This window comes from Anolis carolinensis, unplaced genomic scaffold (genome assembly GCF_035594765.1).
Source record: "Anolis carolinensis isolate JA03-04 unplaced genomic scaffold, rAnoCar3.1.pri scaffold_9, whole genome shotgun sequence".
NCBI lineage: Eukaryota > Metazoa > Chordata > Lepidosauria > Squamata > Dactyloidae > Anolis > Anolis carolinensis.
In genome coordinates, this window is record NW_026943820.1 from 7,948,560 (window position 1) to 7,974,303 (window position 25,744).

At 43.1% G+C, this 25,744-nt stretch overlaps 1 protein-coding gene and 1 long non-coding RNA gene across 4 annotated transcripts in view; one reads left to right on the forward strand and one right to left on the reverse strand.

The window, feature by feature from the left end:
* The window catches only part of LOC134293626 (uncharacterized), a 38,134-nt gene extending 36,168 nt beyond the window's left edge, over window positions 1–1,966 (reverse strand). Inside the window, exon 1 of the long non-coding RNA XR_010000577.1 lies at window positions 1,774–1,966. This is a non-coding gene — a long non-coding RNA (uncharacterized LOC134293626). The remainder of the gene's footprint in view (window positions 1–1,773) is intronic.
* nkd1 (NKD inhibitor of WNT signaling pathway 1) overlaps window positions 895–25,744 on the forward strand; it is a 187,921-nt gene continuing 163,071 nt past the window's right edge. The window contains exons 1-3 of one of the 3 annotated variants that reach the window (XM_062961745.1): window positions 895–1,663; window positions 1,859–1,891; window positions 3,211–3,359. In XM_062961745.1, coding sequence (XP_062817815.1) covers window positions 1,639–1,663; window positions 1,859–1,891; window positions 3,211–3,359 — 207 coding nt within the window. In that variant the 5' untranslated portion in view covers window positions 895–1,638. Of the gene's footprint in view, window positions 1,664–1,858; window positions 1,892–2,037; window positions 2,178–3,210; window positions 3,360–25,744 lie in introns of those variants that run through there. The other 2 variants (XM_008115625.3, XM_016995462.2) reach the window with 2 other exon arrangements.

Genomic DNA, 25,744 nt, shown 5'->3' on the forward strand with positions numbered 1-25,744 from the left:
AATGCCAGAGCATCTGCTTTGAACTGGGTTAACTGAGTCCACACTGCCATATATTCCAGTTCAAAGCAGAAAATGTGGAATTTTATTCAGCTGTGTGGAAGAACCCTTAGGTCCCTTCCACACAGTCATATCATCCAGAATATCAAGGCAGAAAATCCCACAATATCTACTTTGAACTTGTTATCTGAAGGCCCTTCAACACAGCCCTATATCCCAGAATATCAAAGCAGAAAATGCCAGAGTATCTGCTTTGAACTGGGTTAACTGAGTCCACACTGCCATATGATATATTCCAGTTCATAGCAGAAATTATGGGATTTCCTGCCTTGATATTCTGTGTTATAGGGCTGTGTGGAAGGGCCCTGAGTCTGTACTGTTATATATCCCAGTTCAAAGCAGATAATGTGGGATTTTATTCAGCTGTGTGGAAGAACCCTTAGGTCCCTTCTACACAGTCATATAACTCAGAATATCAAGGCAGAAAATCCCACAATATATGCTTTGAAACGGGTTATCTGAGGGCCCTTCTACATAGTCATATCACCCAGAATATCAAGTCAGAAAACCCCAGAATATCTACTTTGAACTTGTTATCTGAAGGCCCTTCAACACAGCCCTATATCCCAGAATATCAAAGCAGAAAATGCCAGAGCATCTGCTTTGAACTGGGTTAACTGAGTCCACACTGCCATATGATATATTCCAGTTCATAGCAGAAATTATGGGATTTCCTGCCTTGATATTCTGGGTTATAGGGCTGTGTGGAAGGGCCCTGAGTCTGCACTGTTATATATCCCAGTTCAAAGCAGATAATGTGGGGTTTTATTCAGCTGTGTGGAAGGTGCCTTTCTTCTCTTGTTTCTCTCTCTGGCTCTGAGTTCTGCTGCTTGCGCCTGGCTCGGCACGAAAGACACCAAAGCCCGCCGCCGTTCCTCCTCCTCCTCTCGCTGCTGCTTCTGCGGCTCCTTTTTCTTCCTCTCTGTCTTTTTTTTTCTCCCCCTTCCAGATTATTTTTTTGGTCGGGCTCCAAAGGGCCGCCGGGCCGCCTTTCATGTGCCGCCCCGCGCCAATGGGGCCCGGGCGCCTGGCCTGCGCGGGGTCTGCGCTCCAGGAGGCGTCAATCACGCTCCCGGCTGGGTGAAGGCAGGGCTTTTGTGACCGCCTCTTCTTTCTGTCTTTGGGAAGAAAAAGGAGGAGAAGAAGGAGAAAGAGGAGGAGGAAGGAGGGGGGGAGAGAGAGGGACGAGATTGAGAGAGAGAAGGGAGCAAGGAAGGAAGGAAGGAGGCTGAGACTCTTTGGAGAGATTTGGAGACGTTGAGTTGGGCGCTCGCTCATGGAAGCCGGCTGGGGGTCCCTCCTCGACCCCCTCCAGCTTAGACTCGAAGCACATGGATTCCTAAAAGCCGGAGGAACAAGAAGAGAGAGAAAAGGATCCGAAGCAAAGCCTTCCCGGACGCAGAGCTAGCTCTGAAGCTCGCCTCTCCAAATTGCGCTTTTTACGCACGAGAAGGAGTCGCGCTTTTACGCACGAGAAGGAGCCGCTCTTTTACGCACGCCATCCCCACCCCGAGGGGCTATGAAGCCGCCCCAAACCCCCCACTGACGGCCCGGCAGCCCCTTCCCCATCCTCCGAGAGCGATGGGGAAACTCCACTCCAAACACGGTGAGTGTTTCGGGTCCCCAAAACCTTGGGTGGGAGGAGAGAGAGATGGAGCCGGAGCTTCCCAAGTCTCCAAGGGGTCTCAGAGGCGCGCGTGTCCGATCTTAACTAACCATCATCTCGTTTTGTTTCCTTCCCTCCTTTTTGATTTTGGGGACCCTTTGATCGCATCTTTCTCCCGTGGATTTTCTCCTCCAGCCGCCGTTTGCAAACCCCGAGAGAGCCCGGAAGGTGAGCCATTTCGAAAGCTTTCCTCTCTTCTTCTTTCCCAACTTGCATCCCTTTTTCTCCCTCTCCTCCCTCCCCGCGCGAGAAAAGTTTGCGCGCGGCTCTGTGAATGTGTCAAAAGGCGAGCTGCTTCGGAAGGGAAGGGATTGGCTCCCGAGGTTGCCGCGCTCTCTGTGTCTTGTCTGGACCGTCCCTCGGCACCGATTCGCTTTTGGACTCTTTCCTTCCTGCCACCTTTTTAAAAAACTCCCATCTTTTGCTCGGCCTTGGTGGTCCTTTAGGGGCATGGGTGAGTATGGGGAGGGGAGAGGCGATCGAGATTAGAGTCTGAAAAAGGAGCTTTCTTTGGGTTGCTTGCTGTGAGTTTTCCGGGCTGGCTAGCCATATCCCAGGGCCCTTCCACACAACCCTATATCTCATAATATCAAGGCAGAAAATCCCACAATGTGGACTCAGATAACCTAGTTCAAAGCAGATATTGTGGGATTTTCTGCCTTGATATTCTGGGATATAGGACTGTGGAAGCATTCTTTCCTGACGTTTCGCCTACATCTATGGCAGGCATCCTCAGAAGTAATGAGGTCTGTTGGAAGCTAGGCAAGTGGGGTTCATATATTTGTGGAATAATGCTCAAACTCTTGTCTGTTTGAGGCAGTGTCAAGGTTTCAATTGGCCACCTTGATTAGCATTGTTTTTCAGCTTCAAGGTCTGGCTGCTTCCTGCCTGGGGGAAATCCTTTGTTGGGAGGTGTCAGCTGGTCCTGATTGATTCATGTCTGGAATTCCTCTGTTTTCTGAGTGGCGTTCTTTATTTACTGTCTAGAATTTAGAGTTTTGTAAGGTAAATTAAAGGCAAAGGTTTTCCCCTGACATTAAGTCCAGTCGTGTCCGACTCTGGTGGTTGGTGCTCATCTCCATTTCTAAGCCAGAGAGCCAGCGTTGTCCGCAGACACCTCCAAAGTCATGTGGCTGGGATAACTGCATGGAGAGCCATTTTTAGGTAGCCAGACTTTGTTCATGCTTTGCTAGCATTTCTCAACCAATTCTATCCCTTTCATAATTTATTGTGAATGTTTTTCATTTTTTTCTTCTCCTGGACCCACACTGCAGAATTATTATATAGCTCTCCACCTTAACTGCCATGGCTCAGTGTGTCCTTTAGTGAGATGTTAACTTTTCTCTGCCAGTGCCACAGCAAACTCCAAAATCCCAAGTCTCCATAGGTGGTATGGAACTGCGATACTTCTGCAGTGTGGATGGTGGTCTCTCGGCATCTCCTGTCTCCCAGGTGCCCATTCTGGCTTCTCTTTCTCTCCTTTCTAGGTGACAGCTTTGCCGTGAATGCCTCCCTGGCACGCAAAGGACTGGAGGACTGGATGGTGAGCCAGAAGCACTCCAGCGGAAGCGGTGCCAGCCTCGGATTGGGGCAAGGTTGCCAGCACCGAGCTCTGGGCAGGTTCGCAGGCTCCAGGGTAAGGACCAGGGTCTTTTTTACTCTCTTAATTTTTATTGAGGGGGGTGGGAAATGAATCAATTAATGTGCCTGCTGCTCTCTTCACTTTGAAAGGTCTTGGGGAGACTTGGGTATATACAGTAGAATTAATGCAGCTTGACCTTACTGGATCTGCTGTGGCTCAATGTTATGGAAACATGCGGGTTGTAGTTTTACAAGGTCTTGGTGTTGGTGCTGTGAGCCACGGCAGGTAAAGCAGTATCAAACAGCATTCATTCTACAATACTGGTGCACCCACCTCTCCCACCTCTGTCATATCTTTCCTCCTTGTCGTCCCTTTGGGAGTTGACCGAGGCCCCATCTACACTGCCATATAAGATCCAGATTATCTACTTTAACCAGGATTATATGGTAGTGTAGTCTCATAGAATCCAGTTCAAAGCAGATAATCTGAATTTTATATGGCAGTGTAGGTGGGGCCCGGAGATAGACAGACCGATGTCTCTAGTAAAGTTTCCTGATGCTAGCAGGAACAAGAGGAGAGTCCTGCCTTTTGGGTCTGTGTGGTGACCTCATGTATTGCCATTTGTTACCAAAACTTCAGAGACCATGTTGCCTTATCTTGTGGATTTCTTAGCAACCACATGGCTTCTGCTGTGGTCCCGTTGGTCATTTCTAGGGTCTTTGGGCTACTTCATAATGCGTGATTTGACCTCTCCTTCAAAACCAAAAGGCCCTAGGAGGGTTGTTCTTTCTCTTGTCTAGTAATGACTCACTCTCTGCTCTGCTTCTTGAGAGACAGAATGAAACTAGAGGGAGGCAAAGAGGAATTGAGTGTGTGTGCTTATTCTCTATTGTTCTTTGAACCATTGTTCTCATGTTTGCAGTGGTCTGGTGCAACTAAGGGTGCATCCACATGTAGAACTAATGCAGTTTGATATCACTTTAAGTGTCATGGTGGAATGGGTTAAGCCCTTGTGCCGGCAGCATGGCAGCACTCTCAGGTTGCCGGTGAGAGTGTGGATAAGCTCCCTCTGTCAGCTCCAGCTCCCCATGCAGGGACATGAGAGAAGCCTCCCACAAGGATGGTAAAATATCAAACATCTGGGCATCCCCTGGGCAATGTCCTTGCAGATGGCCAATTATCTCACACCAGAAGTGACTTGCAGTTTCTCAAGTCTTTCCTGACATGAAAAAGTGTCATGGCTCCATGCCGTGGGATCCTGGGATTTGCAGTTTGGTGATGCACCAGCATTCTTTGGCAGAGAAGGCGAAAGACCTTGTCAAATCACATTTCCAGTATTCCATTGAGCCATGGTAGTTAAAGTGGGCTCAAACTGTATTAATTTTACAGTGTAGATGCACCTTGAATGCCGCTGTCAGGCTCAGAATGAATTGCAACTCCTGAATGGTTTGCTTTGTGTTCAGAAGGCTCTCTAATTTGGAAACCTGTATTGCTTCGAGCTGCAGTTCTGTGGATGGTTACACGGGACCAAATCCCATTGGACAAAATGGGGTGTGTTCCTGAATAAATACGCATGGGAGTGGACTAGCAGTCCTTTAATTAGTTTTCGAGAGGTGTGTCTTTCAGTGTTTCCTGTGTAGCAAGATTTAACTTTTTCCTATCCTCAAAAAAAAGATGACGAAGAGAATGAGGGTGGAATGCATTAGCGAAAAAAAAAATTACAAGGTGATCTTATAGAACCGGATTTTTATGATAATCACTATCTAATAGAGGCTTTCTTAAGTTGTGTTAAAACTTAGTTCCGTCCAAAGATGGTATTCATGGATAATCAAAGCAAAGAATAACTTTTGAAAACACTCTTAGAATAATCTAGCCAACATTGGTATGGCAGATAGGGTATCTCAAGAGACAATAGCGGAGTCACACGGTCTTATATGACGAGACGTTAGTTCTTGTAATTCAATGTTGTTGCAATGATTTCTTTATCTTTGGTTTGCTACTCTTTGGGGTGAATGGTATCAACATGCTGCTAAATTGTTAAAGATTGTTTGCATCCCATTTAGAAGAGATGAGAAAACGTTGCTTGCAGATGAACCAAGCAAACTTGAATGTCTTGTTGAAAAACCATGAGTTAAAATAGGCATTTAAACTTGTCCCCCAAAGTTTGTTGTCCTAATTCACTTTAATGAAGCTGTAATAATAATAAGCAGGTGGAAAAAAGTCATGTTTTGTGAACTTCATACTGTGTCTTCTGGAAGTAGTTCTTACCTGCCATAGAAAGACTTGTCTATGGTGACTCATAAGGTGATTGCAATTAAAGTGTAATTAAAACCCTTGTTGATTGAGTTTAGTGTAACAGAGGAACCCATAACATGTCTGTCCTTGCAGAAATGATGATATATAATGCAGTTGAAAAGTTAAGTGGGTTGGAAAATACTTCAAGAGAATCTCAAACGTTTTTATTATTCATAATCAAGTGATTAGTTTTCTGGTAATTTCAGCTGTATCGACTCTTTGGAGCAAGAGAATTAATGGTTATTTATATGAGGTTCTTGCCTATCTTTGAGGTTTGGTTCACATAGGAAAGATGAGGATACTTGAATAGCAGAAAAAGCAGTAACCAATGCTTGTTGGCTCAAAAACAAGGATGTCTTTACAGTTGGCAGGGGATGACTTGCCATCAAGAAATCTAGACATTGTGTTGTAGTGAAATGTGTCTAGCTCTAAGCTAGAACAAAGATGGCTTTACTAACTTCTATCATCCTTTGGTTGCTCACTGCCTTGCAATAAAGGATGGACATCCAAAGCATCTGGGCAGCATCACTTTGGGAGAAAGAAATCTAAGACAAGGGTGGGAAAGGTTGCCATCACATCGACCGAGGAAGTGAGGCTCAGTTGCTTTGAAGTTTTGTTCTGCTAAACACAGCCTTGTGATGTTATGTCTCCATATTTAGAGTTACAAATGCTTCCTGCTTGGGATAGGCTTTTGATCTTCCTCTTGTCCTATCCCAGCCTTAATAAGATTATTGTTTCAGCTAACTTTTGCCCGATCATAGACACTTGGAAGGGACCAGAAAGGCCATCTAGTCGAAACCCCTGGCATAGAGAATTGAATAGCTTTAGGTAAAGGTAAAGGTTTCCCCCTGACATTAAGTTCAGTCATGTCTGACTTTGCGGGTTGGTTCTTATCTCCATTTCTAAACCGAAGAGCCAGCGTTGTCCATAGACCCCTCCAAGGTCATGTGGCCGGCATGACTGCATGAAGTGCTGTTACCTTCCCGCTGGAGCAGTACCTATTGATTTATTCACATTTGCATGTTTTCGAATTGCTAGGTTGGCCAAAGCTGGGGCTAACAGCGGGAGCTCACCCATCTTCCTGGATTCAAACTGCCAACCTTTCAATCAACAAGTTCAGCAGCTCAGTGGTTTAATCCGTGCCACTGGGGGCTCTGTATAGCTATAGCCCTCCCAAAAGACATCCCATCTATGGGTTAAAGACCTCCGAGGAAGGAGAGTTGGATTGCTCTCCAAATCAGTCTGTTCCAACAGCTCTTATAAAGAAGGCTTTCCTAATGTGTAGGTGGCATCTCTTCCTTTTAATTTGAATCCTGGTCTCTACAGCAGCAAAAAAAAATCTTCTTTTTGCATCCCTTAAGATATTTAATTATAGTGACCTTTTAATCTTCCTCTTTTCAAGCTAAACATAACCAGCTCCCTAAGCTGGTCCTTATAGGGCTTGGTTTCCAGATTTTTTTGCAATCCTGGGCACCCCTTTTCTGAACATGTTGCTAATATTCTTCAATAAGAATATATTACTTTGTTTTTAGAGAGTGGTATTTAGAGTTCGTAGGCAATAAACTCTAGTGCCTCACCAAATATAAACTCTAGTGCCTCACCATATAGTATGTGTTGTTGTCATGGCTGGAATCATTGGGTTGCTGTGAGTTTTCCGGTCTGTATGGCCATGTTCCAGAAGCATCCTCTCCCGACGTTTCACCCACATCTATGACAGGCATTCTCAGAGGTTGTGAGGTCTGTTGGAAAATAGGCAAGTGAGATTTATGTTGCTTGGACATTTGCAACATTAACTCTTGCCTCCAACCAAAGCTGAGCTTTTTTCCCCAACCTGGATTTTCCACAGATACATAAACTCCATTGCCTAGTTTCCAACAGAACTCACAACCTATGACGATGCCTGCCATAGACGTGGGCAAAACACCAGGAGAGAATGCTTCTGGAACATGGCCATACAGCCTGGAAAACTCACAGCAACACAGTACATATAGTATGATTCTATAGGATGCAGCTGTCAGAGTGAATGTGGAACCATCTATATATATAAAAGGGTAATGAAATTTTGGCCTAGGACAAAACAACAAAACTACACATCCCAGAAACACTAAACTTGGCAGCACAACCCCTCATCCATGCCTCTACGTTCATACAACAAAAAGAAAAGAAAAATAAAGTCCTAATTAGAGGGAGAGGAATAATTGTTTTTATCCAATTGCTGCCAGTTAAAAGGCTAAGCTCCGCCCACTTGGTCTCCTAGCAACCCATGCAGCCCAGGGGACAGGCAGAGTTAGGCCTCACTTAGGCCTCTTCCACACTGCCTATAAAATACAGATTATCTGATTTTAACTGGATTATATGGCAGTGTAGACTCAAGGCCCTTCCACACAGCTATATAACCCATTTATAATATATTATCTGCTTTGAACTGGATTATCTTGACTCCACACTGCCATATAATCCACTTCAGTATGCAGTCGGACACAACTGGACTTAATGTCAGGAGAAAACCTTTACCCTTTATCTTAACTACCACCAATTCCTCAATACAGTAGAGTCTCACTTATCCAACATAATTGGGCCGGCAGAACGTTGAATAAGCAAATATGTTGGATAATAAGGAGAGATTAAGAAAATGCCTATTAAACATCAAAATAGGTTATGATTTTACAAATTAAGCACCAAAACATCATGTTATACAACAAATTTGATAGAAAAAGTAGTTCATTACACATTAATGCTATGTAGTAATTACTGTATTTACAAATTTAGCACCAAAATTTCACAATGCAATGAAAACATTGACTACAAAAATGCGTTGGATAATCCAGAACGTTGGATAAGTGAGTGTTGGATAAGTAAGACTCTACTGTACTTTATTTCCCATACCACCATACTTCGCCACAGCAACGCGTGGCTGGGCACAGCTAGTAGTGCTATAATAAAAGAACCCTAAGGCTATTGTGTATGTGCTTTTATTTCTTTGCACCTTTTCCCTGATGTGTCTTAAGATGGTTTCATTCCTCTCCTTTCTCCCATATTATCCTCTCAAACAAACCTGCGATGTAGGTCAGAGATATTGACTGGCCCTAGGTCATGTAGTGACTTTCATGTTGTTGTATGGACTTGAGCTGAACCTGGATCTTTATCTCTAACCAGTGAAACGAGCTTAAAGAATTCATTTCTGATGTATCCTATGGGGATGAGTTTCAATATCCTAGTAAGTTGTTGGTTAAATTTGACAAGATCTGGAATTAAAGAGACAATGAATGTTTTGTTTTTGTTGATACTCATGTAAGTTTGTGCTGACAAACCTTGTTAGTGTGTTTCGATTGTAACAATATTTCTAGTGATTGGAACATTCACACTGATATTTTTTCCCCAAGACAATTGCTGTTTTGTGAAGGATTTTGCTTCTAAAGCAAACAGAGGAAGACCTTTCTTGTCTCTATGTATGGATTATCTGTTCTTTACTCAGCTGTTTATTTTTACCAACTTTTTTTTTGCAAAGCTACATTATTTATAGGTAGTCTCCCTTCCCCAACATGGGTTCGGTTCTGGGGGATAGGACAGGACTGATGGACTTTTAAAGATGGCATTTGCTCAGTCCGGTCTTTTTTTGCCTTCAGAGCCATAACACATGCTGCTAGTTCTTCTTTTTGTTTTATTTCTGAGTTGAAGTCTTACCATTGTCTTTGCAGGAGTGGGATTTGTCAAAGAGTGCAATTTTAATTCAATCAAATCCTGTGCTATATCCTCATGTCCTGAGGCATACACTGTAGAAGCCAAGAAGTAAACTTCTCAAATGTTCCTCTAGCTCTCTACTCTACCAGTTCCTGCCTTCGACACTGCTATAAAATCCGGATTATCTGTTCTGAACTGGATTATGTGGCAGTGTAGACTCATATCATCCAGTTCAAAGCAGATCATGTGGATTATGTGCTTTAATATTCCAGATTATATGACAGTGTGGAAGGGGAATTTATTTATTTATTTATTTACAGTATTTATATTCCGCCCTTCTCACCCCGAAGGGGACTCAGGGCGGATCACATTACACATATAGGCAAACATTCAATGCCATTTAACATAGAACAAAGACAAGACAAACACAGGCTCTGAGCGGGCCTCGAACTCATGACCTCCTGGTCAGAGTGATTCATTGCAGCTGGTTGCAGCTGGCTTGCTCTCCAGCCTGTGCCACAGCCCGGGCCGGAATTAGATACATCTCTTATGGCAGATGTTGGGGTGCAAAAGAAAGCCGAGGGAAGGAGAGAGAAAGTGAGACAGAGAGAGCTTCTTCTACTAACATTGTAATCCTATCCTGAGGAATAGGACTATCCTTTCATTAACTATTTTCCTCTTCTAGCAGTATTGTGCAGTGGTTAGAGCATTAGGTTGAGATCTAGAAGTTCCAGATTTACCGTATATACTCGAGTATAAGCTGACCCGAATATAAGCCGACACACCTAATTTTACCACAAAAACTGGGAAAATGTATTGAGTCGAGTATAAAACGAGGGTGGGAAATGCAGAAGCTATGAGTCAAATTCATTTTTCACTGGGAAGTCAGCATTAATGAAAGCATAAGCATCAGTAGGTTAAATGTTTTTGAATATTTATATCAAACTACTAGCTTTGCCCGGCCACGCGTTGCTGTGGCTTATGCTTTCATTAATGCTGACTTCCCAGTGACAAAGGACTCTTGCCACACCCTGGACTCTACACAGATATATATTCTTTCCTTTCCTCACTTAGTTTATCCATACCTCACAACCTCTGAGGTTGCCTACCATAGATGTGGGTGAAACGTCAGGAGAGAATACTTCTGGAACATGGCCACACAGCCCGAAAGACATACAACAACCCTGAAACACAAGGTTGTTTAAGGCTGGTCTTACTACTTAGGTGGCTTGCAATAGGAATTGGCAGCAAAGAGGTGGAAATAGAATATCTTTCGTTTCTCCCTGCAGCCATTTGTCTATTTTCAGATGAAAAAACTGAGCTGAAATGTGTGTGTCAGCAGTTGTCTGGGTATTTCTAAACAAAACCAGGTAGACAGGAAAATACCAGTAGAACAGGCCAGTGTGTCAGGGTGTTTCCCACCTGCTATTTATTGAAGCTGGAATCTTGCTCGTTCACTTGGTGTATATACTAAGGAAACCTTGTGCACTTTGTGATAATGTTGCAATTTGGAATGCCAGTGGTTGAAGCAGTGATAAGATGAGAAGAAAGAAAGGGTGGACCATTGGTCATTATAGAAGGAAGAGAAACCCATTGTCACCTCGAGGAGAAGGCTACTGCTTCAAGCAACTTTAAGGTGTGTTTAGGTTGCCAGGAATATCCCACACCCTGAGATTTCAGTATCAGAATCTGAGATCTAAGGATAACCAGTGCCATTGTCATGAGGATAGCCATTGGAAGTGCCATTGAGTGGGATACACTGAGCATCAACCAAAATTACTGTTCATGGAGGATACATTCCTCATGGATACCCAAAACTGTCGATAATAGCAAACTCTTTATTTTGACTATACTTGAATATGCCATGGAATTGTATTGGAGAACCTAGAGAGGCCCACAAACACTTTTGAGGGTTCAGAGAAGAATAATTTTTGGAACGGAGACAAGTGAAACTCTGGATATTGAATCTGTGGAAAGGGAGAGTTGTACTGTCTGTTTGCCACATTCTTGCTCTTATATTCTTCTCCTCAACCTATGATGGGCCACATATTGAGATGTAGGAAGCCTCAGTATGGCAAGGTGCTTGTGCTAGTTGGATTGGACAATTCCCAGTCACAAGACCCATTGACTTCAAAGTTTCCACAAACGTTTATATGATGGGAAAATTGTGCAATGGGCTAATGAAACGTTTGTGAGTGAAAATGCACGATCCACACTATTATCTGGGAACATAGCCATGCGGACATTCATCATCAATGTATCTGAAAGCAGGAGTGTCATGGAGATGAGATTAGTGCATTGGCCAGTAATCTAGCCAAACTCTGGATTCCGAGGTAATTATCCTCAAATGATAAACAATGATAACATTAAAAGCCACACTGTCATGGACATATGGAAAAGGTTAGGCGTCCAAATTTCAAAGCCTTGTGCTGGAGGCTAAATAGGCCTGTAAGAGGAGAGGGAAAAAAGCAGAAATGCAAACACTTGGTGTTGCGAAATGTATAAAGTTGAGTTGGGAGAGCCATCTGGCAGAACCGGTGGAGAAATAGGATGATGTGTGTCTTTATCTGTCTACATTTTTCAGATAGTTCAGGCCTGATATGGTGCATTTGGATGTTGGCAAGAATGTCAAAATGGCCCATGGACATTCCTCAGTTTTTAAATCTATCTATAAGGCAAAGGTAAAGGTTTCCCCTGACGTTAAGTCCAGTTGTAACCGACTCTGAGGGTTGGTTCTCATCTCCATTTCTAAGCCGAAGAGCCGGCGTTATCCGTAGACACCTCCAAGGTCATGTGGCTGGCATGACTGCATGGAGCGCCATTACCTTCCTACCGGAGTGGTACCTATTGATCTACTCACATTGGCATGTTTTCAAACTGCTAGGTTGCCAGAAGCTGGAGCAACAGCGGGCGCTCACTCTGTTCCCGGGATTTGAACCTGGGACCTTTCGGTCTGTAAGTTCAGCAGCTCAGTGCTTTAACACACTTCGCCACCGGGGCTCCTAAATCTATCTATACACATAATAAAAATGAAAAATGTGTATGTGTGTATGTGGAGGAGTTGTCAACTTACACAACGGCCTCCTGCCTCCACAAACAGGAGAGCAGGAGCAGGAGGCTGGCATGTAGGTTATAGTGAGTGCCATGAACATGTAGCCCAAACCTTGCCAGCATCCTCCATAAGCCAAGTGAAGGCTTTCATGCAGGGACCATTTCATCCTAGATGTTCTGTTTTTTCTCCAGAGTACACATCCCAGGGTTCCTTAATTTGCATGACCCCGCCCACTACCTCTCCCTTAACCCTTTCCTACCCTTTCCTATGGCACACACTTAACAGAGGAATTCATCAGCAACTGAACAAGAGATTTGGAGAGAATTCACCATGGTTACCCAACCAAGAATGGATCTAGAACTAACTTGCCAAGGATAATAGGACTTGCAGTGCCTTCGATGATACTATGCCCCCACCAACAATGGACTGGGACCAAACTTTTCACAGAGAAGGCCCATGACCAACTGAACATAATGCAGGGGTTAGTGGGAATGGACCTTTATTTTGGGAGTTATAGTTCACCTACATCCAGAAAGCATTGAACCCAGCTGACATCAGATCTGGACCAAACTTGGCACACAGACCCAACATGGCCAACTGTGCATATGGGCCTGTTTTGGGGTGATTGACCTCAGATCTGGGAGTTGTAGTTCACCCTGATCCAGAAAGCCCTGAACCCAGCTGACGACAGATCTGGACTAATCTTGGCACCCAGACCCAACATGGTCAACTGCAAATACTGGCAGGGTTTGAGAGTGGTTGCCCTTGGAATATGGGAGTTGTAGTTCACCCTTATCCAGACAGCACTGAACCCAGCCAATGATGGATTTGCACCAAACTTCATCCCAAAATGAACAATGCCTTCTTCTAATCAACTGGGCACGTTGCTTAAGGACCATTGACCGACCCTCTGCACATGGTTCCATACTTCGCACTTTAACAACACAACCGTCCAATGCTAAGGCTTCCTAGTCTGCGCAGGGTTCCATACTTCGCACTTTAACAACACAACCGTCCAATGCTAAGGCTTCCCCATCTGCGCAGGGTTCCATACTTTGCACTTTAACAACACAACCGTTCAATGCCAAGGCTTCCCCGTCTGCGCAGGGTTCCATACTTTGCACTTTAACAATACAACCGTTCAATGCTAAGGCTTCCTAGTTTGCACAGGGTTCCATACTTCGCACTTTAACAATACAACCGTTCAATGCTAAGGCTTCCTCGTCTGTGCAGGGTTCCATACTTCGCACTTTAACAATACAACCGTTCAATGCTAAGGCTTCCTCGTCTGTGCAGGGTTCCATACTTCACACTTTAACAACACACATGTTCAATGCTAAGGCTTCCCGCCAAATGGAACTGTAGAGGAGAGTCTACTGAACAAGCCAGTACCTGCTGCAGACCAGAACTGCCATCTGTTGAGGAGTTACGAAGGTGGAGGCATTACTTTTCATTCAACTTTTCATTGCATTGAGCTCAATGGCAAAACACAGGATACCCCTGTAAATATGTTCAGCCTTCCTGATGGTTTCCACACCAACAAATAAGTCCCGAGGATGAAAAAATGTGGAATTCTCCTCTGGATGTATGGAAGTGTCCTTTACACCAGAGTTCGTTAAAGAAAGGATTCTTCATAAGCTTTTGTGCAATTCTGTAATAAGACCCAGGAGGGGCTAACTAAGTGGTATTTTTATAGCCTTGCTTCTTCCATTCCAGAAGATGCTAGGATGACTTTTTATGGTTTTCTTTGAACTGCCTTGGAAACAGAGAGGGGAGAAGGGGAGGGGGGAGGAAAAGAGAGGCCGCTGGAGTATTGAAACTTTGTAAGGGCCGACGCTTTCTTCAGAGGAAGAAAAATATAATTCCGTGATGAACTTTTAAAACAAAGCAGAATGTTCGCTCGGCAAACCTCCCGCCAGTCCAGCTGTTGGCCTTTATAGACAAATTCTTGAAAAGGCCACGGGTTCTGTTTCCTGCATGCTAGGCTTCAAAACCTGCTTGGAAAGTAAATTGCAGATGTTGAAGCATTTTTGGAAGAGTTTGTGGCGGTGGTGTTTGTGTTTCTCTCTCCTTTTTGAGAGCTTTACAACTGGAAGACTCCTGCGGTGGGGCCTTGCGAGACTCGCCTTCCTTGCTTTTGGAGAAGAGAAGGTGGAGATGTTAAACACGTATTTAAGATAAAACCTCTTGCACCGAAAAGTGTTTGTTGTTCTGTTGATAATGTGGAATCCACTAAAATTACATTTAGTTTTAGTTGCAAGTGTTAATTTGAAATCAAGTTGACTTCACTTATGGCAATCATAGAAAGAACAAGAGACATTAAAACTGCTTGTTCCATTCTTGCAAAGGGTCTGTAGGTAATGGTAAAGGTTTCCCCCTGACATTAAATCCAGTCGTGTCTGACTCGGGGATTGGTGCTCATCTCCATTTCTAAGCCAAAGAGCCGGCGTTGTCCATAGACACCTCCAAGTTCATGTGGCCGGCATGACTGCATGGAGCGCTGTTATCTTCGCGCCGGAGCGGTACCTATTGATCTACTTACATTTGCTTGGCATTCCTCTTTTCCTGCTGCCTTCCACTTTACCAAGCATTGCATTCGTTTCCAGTGGGTCGTGTCGTCTCATGATATGGCCAAAATTACAACAGCCTCAGTTTAGTAAACTTTGCTTCCAGGCTTAATTTGCTCTATGATCATTTGTCTTTTTAGCACTTGATTGTATCCATACAACTCACCTCCAGTGACATATTTCAAATGAGCTTTTTGCCTTTATCCGCTAGACCAGTGCATAGAAACTGGAAATACTATGGCATGGATGATTCTGACTTTGCTTCCAGTACGAAATTCAGGCTTAGTTTGCACTATGATCATTTGTCTTTTTAGCACTTGATTGTATCCATACAACTCACCTCCAGTGACATATTTCAAATGAGCTGATTTGACTTCTTTTTGGCTTTATTCGCTAGACCAGTGCATAGAAACTGGAAATACTATGGCATGGATGATTCTGACTTGGATATTTAATAATACATAGAGTATCTTATGTAGCTCTTTCACGGCTGCTTTTGGAAATCAAAGACTGGACTCATCCAAAGTGCTCTGGAGCTGTCCCAGTGCAACTTCAAAGCATCCTTGGAGCCCTTTTTGCACCCAAATGGCCAGCCAGACCAAGGATATATTGGAGCTGCTACCATGCTAGGATGACTTTTCATGGTTTTCTTTGAAACAGTTCCCTTGCAGAGGTTTGCTGGTGATGTCCTCTCTTCTGGTCACATTGCTAGGTCTCCTGTTGTCACCCCATTAGAAACAATGCAGCCAAAAAGTCTCTGAAAGTGAGTTGCTTTTGGAAAATGACATGGTGATGCATCTGTTGGATGGATGGACACAGGATTAGTCTGAAATCTCCAGAGTAAAACTAGTCCTTCCTTGTGCTGAATTAGTGACTAGGCATATGTCCTGTGGACTCCCTGCAGCAACTGAAAAGTGAGTCCACTTTGTTTTGCTCATGTAGACACAGCCATGTTTGTGGAGTTCTTTATTGTAGCCTCGGTTTTGGTGTCCTGGGAGGTGTAGTTTGGTGAGGCATCGGCACTCTTTGGCAGAGAAGGCAAAAAACATTGCAAAAATACAACTCCCATGTTTCCATTGTATTGAGCCATTGCAGTTAAAGTGGTGCCAAACTACATTAATTCTACAGTGTAGTTGCAACTCCCATTAACCCTGCTAGTGAGACCTACCAATGTGTTAGAAACAGGCGTGATATTCTTACCACTGTTATCCGAAATTGTATTTGTGTATTAAGTATTTGTGACTGTACTGCCAAGTCTAGATGCCCGAAGGATGTCTTGATATGTGAGTAGAGGCATTACAGAGATATAGCACTGTAATATTTATTTATTTACCTTATTTCTACCCTACCTTTCTCTACCTCAAAGGGGACTCAAGGTGGCTTACATATGGCAGCCACAGAGACTTAAGGTAAAGGTAAAGGTTTCCCCTGATGTTAAGTCCAGTCATGTCTGACTCTGGGGGTTGGTGCTCATCTCCATTTCTAAGCCGAAGAGCCGGCGTTGTCCGTAGACACCTCCAAGGTCATGTGGCTGGCACGACTGCATGGAGCGCCGTTACCTTCCTGCCGGAGCGGTACCTATTGATCTACTCACATTTGCATGTTTTCGAACTGCTAGGTTGGCAGGAGCTGGAGCTAACAGCAGGCGCTCAAGCCGCTCCCGGGATTTGAACCTGGGAGACTTAAGACCAATTAAATTTAAAATTAATACATATTAAACATTTAAAACATTACATTCAATATTAAAATCACATTGTCTGAAAATCATAGTTCAAGGCTGTTCCGTCGTCAATTATCCATAATTTCAAGTCTTATTATTGCACTGTACTAATATAACTTGAAATGTCATGGCTCCATTCTTTCTAATAACTTGCTTAGTGCATCAAACCAAGTAGAAAAGTAGTTGTGCAAGCTATTAAAACAGGCCTTTTCATTGGGATCCAGTCTCCTACACAATATTAATACTAAAAAAATCTTGAAATTAAAAAATCATGGGGAAATAGATGGACACGTGCATTATAGGGCCTTGCAGATCCATTTGCAGCATCTCCGAAGAGTCTCGCAGTGTTGTCTCTTAAGTAAACCATTAATGAAACCTCTTCTGTCAAGGCTGATGTTTTCACTCCGCATTCAAGCTTTGTTTACACTCCGATCTTTCATTGTACTGCTTGTTCTGATTTAAATGGATGTCCGTTACAGGTGGATATTGTTTAGCCAGCTATATAATTTCACTTGCATATAGACCATAGGGAGAGAGAGAAAAAACACCAGGAAAGCCGTTTGCAGCAAAAGCTGGATGTAGATAATGTAGCACAGGGGTCCCCAAACTAAGGCCCGGGGGCCGGATGCGGCCCATCGAAGCTATTTATCCGGCCCTCACAGCACAAGGGCAGAAGGGGTTTGGACTAAATAACCCAAGGGGTCTCTTCTTCTCTTACAACCATTATTATTATTATTATTATTATTATTATTATTATTATTATTATTATTATTATTATTTCTATGACACAGCAAACAAGATAGATATGCTGGATTTCATATCACAAAATTGCATTATTATAATTATTATTATTATTAACATTGAGGCTGGGTGGCCATCTGTCAGGGGTGCTTTGCTTGTGCTTTAGGTGCACAAAGGAAGAAGGGGATTGGACTAAATAGCCCAAGGGGTCTCTTCCAACCCTCTTTATTATTATTATTATTATTATTATTATTATTATTATTTATTAATTAACATTGAGGCTGGGTGGCCATCTGTCAGGGGTGGTTTGCTTGTGCTTTCAGTGCACAAAGGCAGAAGGGGATTGGACTAAATGGCCCAAGGGGTCTCTTCCAACCCTCTTTATTATTACTCTTTATTATTATTTATTATTATTATTAACATTGAGACTGGGTGGCCATCTGTCAGGGGTGCTTTGCTTGTGCTTTTGGTGCACAAAGGCAGAAGGGGATTGGACTCAATGGCCCAAAGGTCCTCTTCCAATCCTCTTTATTATTATTATTATTAATAATAATAATAATAATAATTGCTCAGTGGCCAAATATAGTCCGGCCCTCCAATGGTCTGAAGGATCATGAACTGGCCCCCTGTTTCAAAAGTTTGGGGACCCCTGATGTAGGAGATGATAAGAATGAAGTCTTTGCTGCCCTTTTGAGGAATCGTGGTGGTTTTCCATGATGGGATGTCAGCATTTGCAGGTCTTTGGGTCAACCCACATTGGCTGCGAGACACAGCAGGTGAACAAAACCTCGCCTCGCTGCCTAGCGTGCCAGGAATGTCTGTCCCGAAATGCATATCCGGAGCCAAAGGTGCCCGAGTCAAAGGTGAATATGTCCTCGTAAAAGAAGTGTCATTTATCTTCCCCACCGAGCTTGGAAGGGACACTTTAAAATTCATCAGAAACATCTGCAAGAAGCGTGGAAAGGAATTACGTCTTATTTATTTCTGCCTTGCTTTATTTATTTCTGCCGCCCATCCATTACTGGAAGGCTTGGGTAGATGGCAATATACTTGAAACAATATGTTTGAAATAGTAAACACATGATGATAGCTTCCAGCTGCTCCAAAAAAAGACCCGAAATAGCAAGGTCTCCTTTGTCCTTGATATTGTCCTTGATCCTTCAGAGAAGGTCTGAGACCCAACACCAAAACGTGGCCAATGAGACTCCTGGATCCTCAACAACCAGAAAGGCTTCTCTCATTATTCCGTGGATACATCTACACTGTAGAATTAATACAGTTTAGCACCACTTTAACTATTATAGCTCAATGGAATGGAATTTTCCTCTAAAAGTATCTGGTATTTGTTGCCATGATAGGATCTGGTGCCTTAAGAGCAGGGGTTCTCCAACTTTTTCAGCTGCAGAGCCCTTTTTGAAGCAAAGGTTTCTTGTGCAACTCCAATAAATGTTTATATATTACATTATGTATTATGTTATACATAATGGATATATTTAATTTGATAGACGGGGTGGATCAGTGGCAGATGGATGAAGAGTGTTTGTGTGAATTAATTGAAAAAAAATCATGAACAAATTCCTATGCATACTGCACATACAGTAGAGTCTCACTTATCCAACATAAACGGGCCGGCAGAATGTTGGATAAGCGAATATGTTGGATAATAAGGAGGCATTAAGGAAAAGCCTATTGAACATCAAATTAGGTTATGACTTTACAAATGAAGCACCAAAACATCATGTTAGACAACAAATTTGGCAAAAAAAGTAGTTCAATATGCAGTAATGCTATGTAGTAATTACTGTATTTATGAATTTAGCACCAAAATATCATGATATATTGAAAACATTGACTACAAAAATGCGTTGGATAATCCAGAACGTTGGATAAGCGAGTGTTGGATAAGTGAGACTCTACTGTACCTTGTTTGTAGTGCAAAAAAATTAATATAAAAATAAAAAGGAAAGAAAGAATAATACAACAGTTAAAATGAAGAACAGTTTCAACCAACGTTAATACCATTTCAGTGGAAGACCCCAGTCCAACCCTGTTCTGTAGTTCAGGAAAAGCACAAAGAACCCTGAACAGATGGCCACCCAACCTTTGTAGTAATAGTAGTAGTAATAGTAGTGATGATGATGATGATGATGATGATGATAGGAGCAACCCCAGGGGCCATCCTGTCCAACCCCTTCTGTAGTTCAGGAAAAGCACAATCAAAGAACCCTGAACAGATGGCCACCCAACCTTTATAGTAATAATAATAATAATAATAGGAGCAACCCCGTGGCCATCCTGTCCAACCCCTTTCTGCCATGCAGGAAATGCACAAAGAACCCTGAACAGATGGCCACCCAACCTTTATAGTAATAATAATAATAATAATAGGAGCAACCCCAGTGGCCATCCTGTCCAACCCCTTTCTGCCATGCAGGAAATGCACAAAGAACCCTGAACAGATGGCCACCCAACCTTTGTAGTAGTAGTAGTGATGGTGATATGATGATGATGATGATGATATTAGCAACCCCAGTGGCCATCCTGTCCAACCCCTTTCTGCCATGCAGGAAATGCACAAACAAAGCACCTCCTAACAGATGGCCATCCAGTCTTTGTAACAACAACAACAACAACAACAATAGCAGAAATCCCGGGGCATCCCGTCCATGCAGGAAAAGTGCAATCAAAGCACTCCCTGAGTGGTGAGGTTTTAACCGCACTTCATGCAGTCATGCCTATGACCACATGATTTTGGAGGTGTCTATGGACAACGCCGGCTCTTCGGCTTAGAAATGGAGATGAGCACCAACTCCCAGAGTTGGACACAACCAGACTTAACATCAGAGGAAAATCTTTATCTTTACTAAGGTGGACGGGAAAGGATCTGGGCTGCGAGGAAGGTGAGAAAAAAAGCTTTTGGTGGCAAGGGAGGCAAGGAAAAATAGCTTTTGGGGATGGGGAAGGAACAGAAAAGCTTGGAGGGGAGGAGGCGGAGGAGAAGGGAACCGGAGAGCCCCTAAGTATTCTTCACGGAGCCGCAAGGGGCTTTAGAGTATTTAGATCCTTATCCAATTGTTTGTTTGTTGTATGGGCTAAAATAGACCTGTGAATGGGACTTGTTGGTCATCACTTGTGTATGTGCCTTCAAGTTGGCTGAGGACTTATGGAGATCCCATGAATTTAATAGGATTTTCTTAGGCAAGGAATACTCAGAGGTGGGTTTGCCAGCTCCTTCCTAGAAAAACCACCTTAGAGCACATGGCATTTGTTGGGTGGTCTTCCATTCAAGTATTAACCAGAACTGAACATGTTTCACTTCCAATAAAGTGTGCCTTTAAGGTGCTTTAGCAGTTCGAAAACATGCAAATGTGAGTAGATCAATAGATACCGCTCGGGCAGGAAGGTAACAGCACTCCATGCAGTCATGCCTATGGCCACATGACCTTGGAGGTGTCTAAGGACAACGCCGGCTTTTTGGCTTAGGAATGGAGATGAGCACCAACACCCAGAGTTGGACACGATTGGACTTAATGTCAGGGGAAAACCTTTACCTTTACCTTTAAGGCGCTTGTGTGTACATCTTCTTATTGGGAAAGAAATAAATGCAAGTTATTAACTAATGATTTGTTACTAGTTGTTCCAAGCTGAGCATGAGACATATTTAGAGGTTGCAGTGGCTTCTGACGTCACAAGAATGTTCTTCTTCTGATGCGTATGCAGAAAAAGAGAGTCCCCTTGAGCAAGTTAGACCTGGAGCAGTGAAATCTGGTCTCCAGTTTTGGATTTTCTGCCAAGCCACTTGGCCTTCGGTCGACACGAATGCCTCCAACATCTGTTAACTGTGTTACATCTTAGATGGCTTGATATGTAATTTCTGGACCTTTTGTGCATATATATATATGTGTGTGTATGTGTTGTACATCCGGGAAAGAGAGCGAGACTCTTTTTTCCCTTTCTTTCTCTTTCCGCTTTTGTGATTATGGCGGAGTTTAATGTATCTCGGAGCATTACTGTGCCAGCTTTAGAGGATTAGGCATATTGAGGTTCCCATTAAAGTCTAACTCTGTGATTTCAAGATCTGTGGAAGGAAATCATGCATGGGTGTTTGATCTTGGGGTGCAGCTGCACATGCTGTGAGGTATGAAATAAGGGGATGCGCTCGGTAGGGAAGTGACAGTACAAAGTGCTGTCTTGCAGGAGGAATGGGATTTGGGAGCAGATTTGGATCTTTTGATCTGCCGTGTGATGTGAACCAGGCGTGATACAGAGGCAAGGGCTTCGCTCCTTCGCTCTTATTTTCTCTTGGTCTCGGAGGGCGTGTCGGGGTGCCCTTGGAGGTAACTTGCCATGTCAGATCCTTCAATGGGCGAAGGCGGCAGGAGCCAAGGACACGGCACTGTCGTCCCGCTGTCAGCATGGGAGGAAAGGCAGGCTAAAGAGCGCCTGGAGGGATTCACTACTTCCCTCAGGGAATAGAAAATTTCACAAACGTTGGAAGTGAGAATAAAAGGACAAACAGAGGGAGAAAAGGATGGTGGATGGCATACTATGGGAAAGGTAGGAAGGTGGTAGTGGTAGTGGGCTGGGAAAATGGGTTCTACGAGGGTTGAATGAAAAGTAATGCCTCCACCTTTGTTACTTGGGTTTGGATGGGAATATTTTAATAAATCAAACGCAGAAATAATCCTTAGAATGTCCTCTTTAACTACAGTAGAGTCTCACTTATCCAACACTCGCTTATCCAACGTTCTGGATTATCCAACGCATTTTTGTAGTCAATGTTTTCAATATATCATGACATTTTGGTGTTAAATTCGTAAATACAGTAATTACTACATAGCATTACTGTGTATTGAACTACTCTTTCTGTCAAATTTGTTGCATAATGTAATGTTTTGGTGCTTAATTTGTAAAATCATAACCTAATTTGATGTTTAATAGGCTTTTTCTTAATCTCTCCTCATTATCCAACATATTCGCTTATCCAACATTCTGCCAGCCCGTTTATGTTGGATAAGTGAGACTCTACTGTACCACTATTCACTTTTCCACATAATCACCAGACAATTGGATACATTTCTGCCAACGATGAACAAGTTTTCTGAAGCCGTCACAGAAGAAGTTGACACTCTGTTTCCGCAACCAGCGTCTCACAGGACCCATCTTCCGATAGCCAAGCAAAGCGATAATGTGACCCACATGTTCTTTTGAAATGTTGATTATGCTTGAAATTCCTCTCTGAGTGATACAATGATCATCCTGAATCAATACGATCATCCTGAATCAATCTGTCAACCTTTTTACTTGTGAAGCTCGGTGGTTGCTGTCACAAGATGTCCAACTCTTTGTTTGTCATGCAAATCAGATGTTCCCACCTCAGCATCTTTAAACTTAACTCACCCAACAACCCAGCACAGGACTCACATCAACACAATCACCATAAACAGCTTGCATTCTCTGATGAATCTCCTTTGGGGTGACACCTTCTGCTCTCAAGAATTCTATGCACGTTGCTTAAGTCACATTGACTGACAGTCTGCGCAGGGTTCCATTCTTCGCACTTTAACAACAAAACCGTTCAATGCTAAGGCTTCCCGCCAAATGGAACCGTCTTCGCAGGGTTCCATACTTTGCACTTTAACAACACAACCGTCCAATGCTAAGGCTTCCTCGTCTGCACAGGGTTCCCTACTTCACACTTTAACAACACAACCGTCCAATGCTAAGGCTTCCTTGTCTGTGCAGGGTTCCATACTTCGCACTTTAGCAACACAACTGTTCAATGCTAAGGCTTCCCCGTCTGCACAGGGTTCCATACTTCGCACTTTAACAACACAACCATTCAATACTAAGGCTTTCTCGTCTGCACAGGGTTCCATACTTCGCACTTTAACAACACAACCGTTTAATGCTAAGACTTCCCATCAAAGGGAACTGTAGAGGAGAGTCTACTGAACAAGCCAGGACCTGCTTCAGACCAGTACTGCCATCTGTTGAGGAGTTACGAAGGTGGAGGCATTACTTTTCATTCAACCCTCGTAGGTATGAAAGCACCTCTGCAAGAGATGAACAAAACTCTGTGAAGCCCCTGACTCTTTTAATGCTACAGTACACAGAATTCCCTAACAACGTTGGGTATTTCAGTCCACAAAAGGACATTTGCCCGTCTTTATCTACTCTTGACCTCAAATAAACTAAAATAATAGATTGTTATGTGTAAGGTCTTTACTTAATCTATGGCAGCGGTTCTCAAAGTGTGCTCCGTGGAGTCTTTGGTGCTCCACAAAGCATATTGAGAGGCTCCGAGCCTTCCTCCTCCTCCTCTCTCCTCCCCCTCCACACACACATACTCCACTTGCTTCACTGCCAATAGAACTTCTGAAGGTGCGAGCCACAGATGCAGGCGAAATGTTAGGAGAGAATGTGGTTGGAGCATGGCTGTACAGCCCGGAAAACTCACAACAACCCAGCAATGGCTTTATTTGTGGTTTCGAATTCATGGTGGGTCTTGTTCCTCTAACCCAGGGGTCCCCAAACTAAGGCCCGGGGGCCAGATGTGGCCCATCGAAGCCATTAATCCGGCCCCCATGGCACAAGGGCAGAAGCAGGTTGGGCTAAATGACCCAAGGGGTCTCTTCTTCTCTTCCAACCCCTATTATTATTATTATTATTATTATTATTATTATTATTATTATTATTATTATTATTATATTATGACACAGCAAACAAGATAGATATGCTGGATTTCGTTTCACAAAATCACAAGTCGAACACTTCCCAAGCGTTTAGGACTGTGTGATGTATTTTTGGATGATGCGCACAGATCCCAGTAGGGTGGCCTTTTGCAGTTGGCAGATCGTAATTTTGTCAACGTCTATTGTTTCCAAATGCCGGCTGAGATCTTGTGGCACGGCACCCAGTGAACCCATCACCACCGAGTAATAATAACAACAACAACAATAATAATTAATAATGAGGCTGGGAGGCCATTTGTCAGGAGTACTTTGCTTGTGCTTTTGGTGCACAAAGGCAGAAGGGGGTTGGACTCAATGGCCCAAGGGTTTATTATTATTATTATTATTATTATTATTATTGACATTGAGGCTGGGAGGCCATCTGTCACGGGTGCTCAGCTTGTTCCTTTTGTGCACAAAGGCAGAAGGAGATTGGACTCAATGGCCCAAGGGGTCTCTTCCAATCCTCTTTATTATTATTATTATTATTATTATTATTATTATTAATGATTATTATTGCTCGGTGGCCAACTATAGTCTGGCCCTCCAACAGTCCAAAGGATCGTGAACGGCCCCCTGTTTAAAAAGTTTGGGTACTCCTGCTCTAACCCATTGGTTCCCAATCTTTTTTTTTGACCAGGGACCACTTCACCAGGGACCACTCTCCAACAGTAGTACCAAAAGGGTTACGAATCAGTTTTTGGTCAACTTTAGATTCGGTTTGGTTATTTGGGGTGCTGATTCAGAAAATTGCATTGGATCGACCACATCAGCTGTAGTTTCTGATACAGAACATATGCCATCCAATAGTCGCCATCTGCTCGTCCACAGAAAACCATATTTAATAATCTGGAGATGATGTGGTCTATCCAATGCAATTTTCTGAATCAGCACCACATGAACAGGCCTAAAAATGAATACAGTAGAGTCTCATTTATCCAACACTCGCTTATCCAACGTTTTGGATTATCCAACGCATTTTTGGAATCAATGTTTTCAATATATCGTGATATTTTGGTGCTAAATTTATAAATACAATAATTACTACATAGCATTACTGCGTATTGAACTACTTTTCTTGCCAAATTTGTTGTATAACATGAAGTTTTGGTGCTTAATTTGTAAAATCATAACCTAATTTGATGTTTAATAGGCTTCTCCTTAACCTCTCCTTATTATCCAACATATTCACTTATCCAACATTCTGCTGGCCTGTTTATGTTGGATAATTTATTTATTTATTTATTTAATTTATATACCGCTCTTCTCCCCCAGGGGGACCCAGAGCGGTCTTACATAATGGCAAGATTAATGCCCCATATAATACAAAATATAGTAAAACAAACGATCGTAAAAACACACTTAAAAACCAATATTATACCCCATTTAAAACAGTAAGCACTGTGTGGCCATTACAACAGGGCCAGTAGCATTGGGCCAAAAGTCAGAGCCAGTCTGTATTCAATTACACATTAATCCAGCGAATACATCAGATTATATCGACCGTATCTTAGGATGGGCCAAAGTGAGACTCTACTGTAATATTTTTTTGTTGGGCTGTGTTATTATCCATAGTAGTAACAGTGAGGCTACGGACCATATTTTAGTTCTTTCGGACCACTAATGGTCCACGGACCACAGGTTGAGAA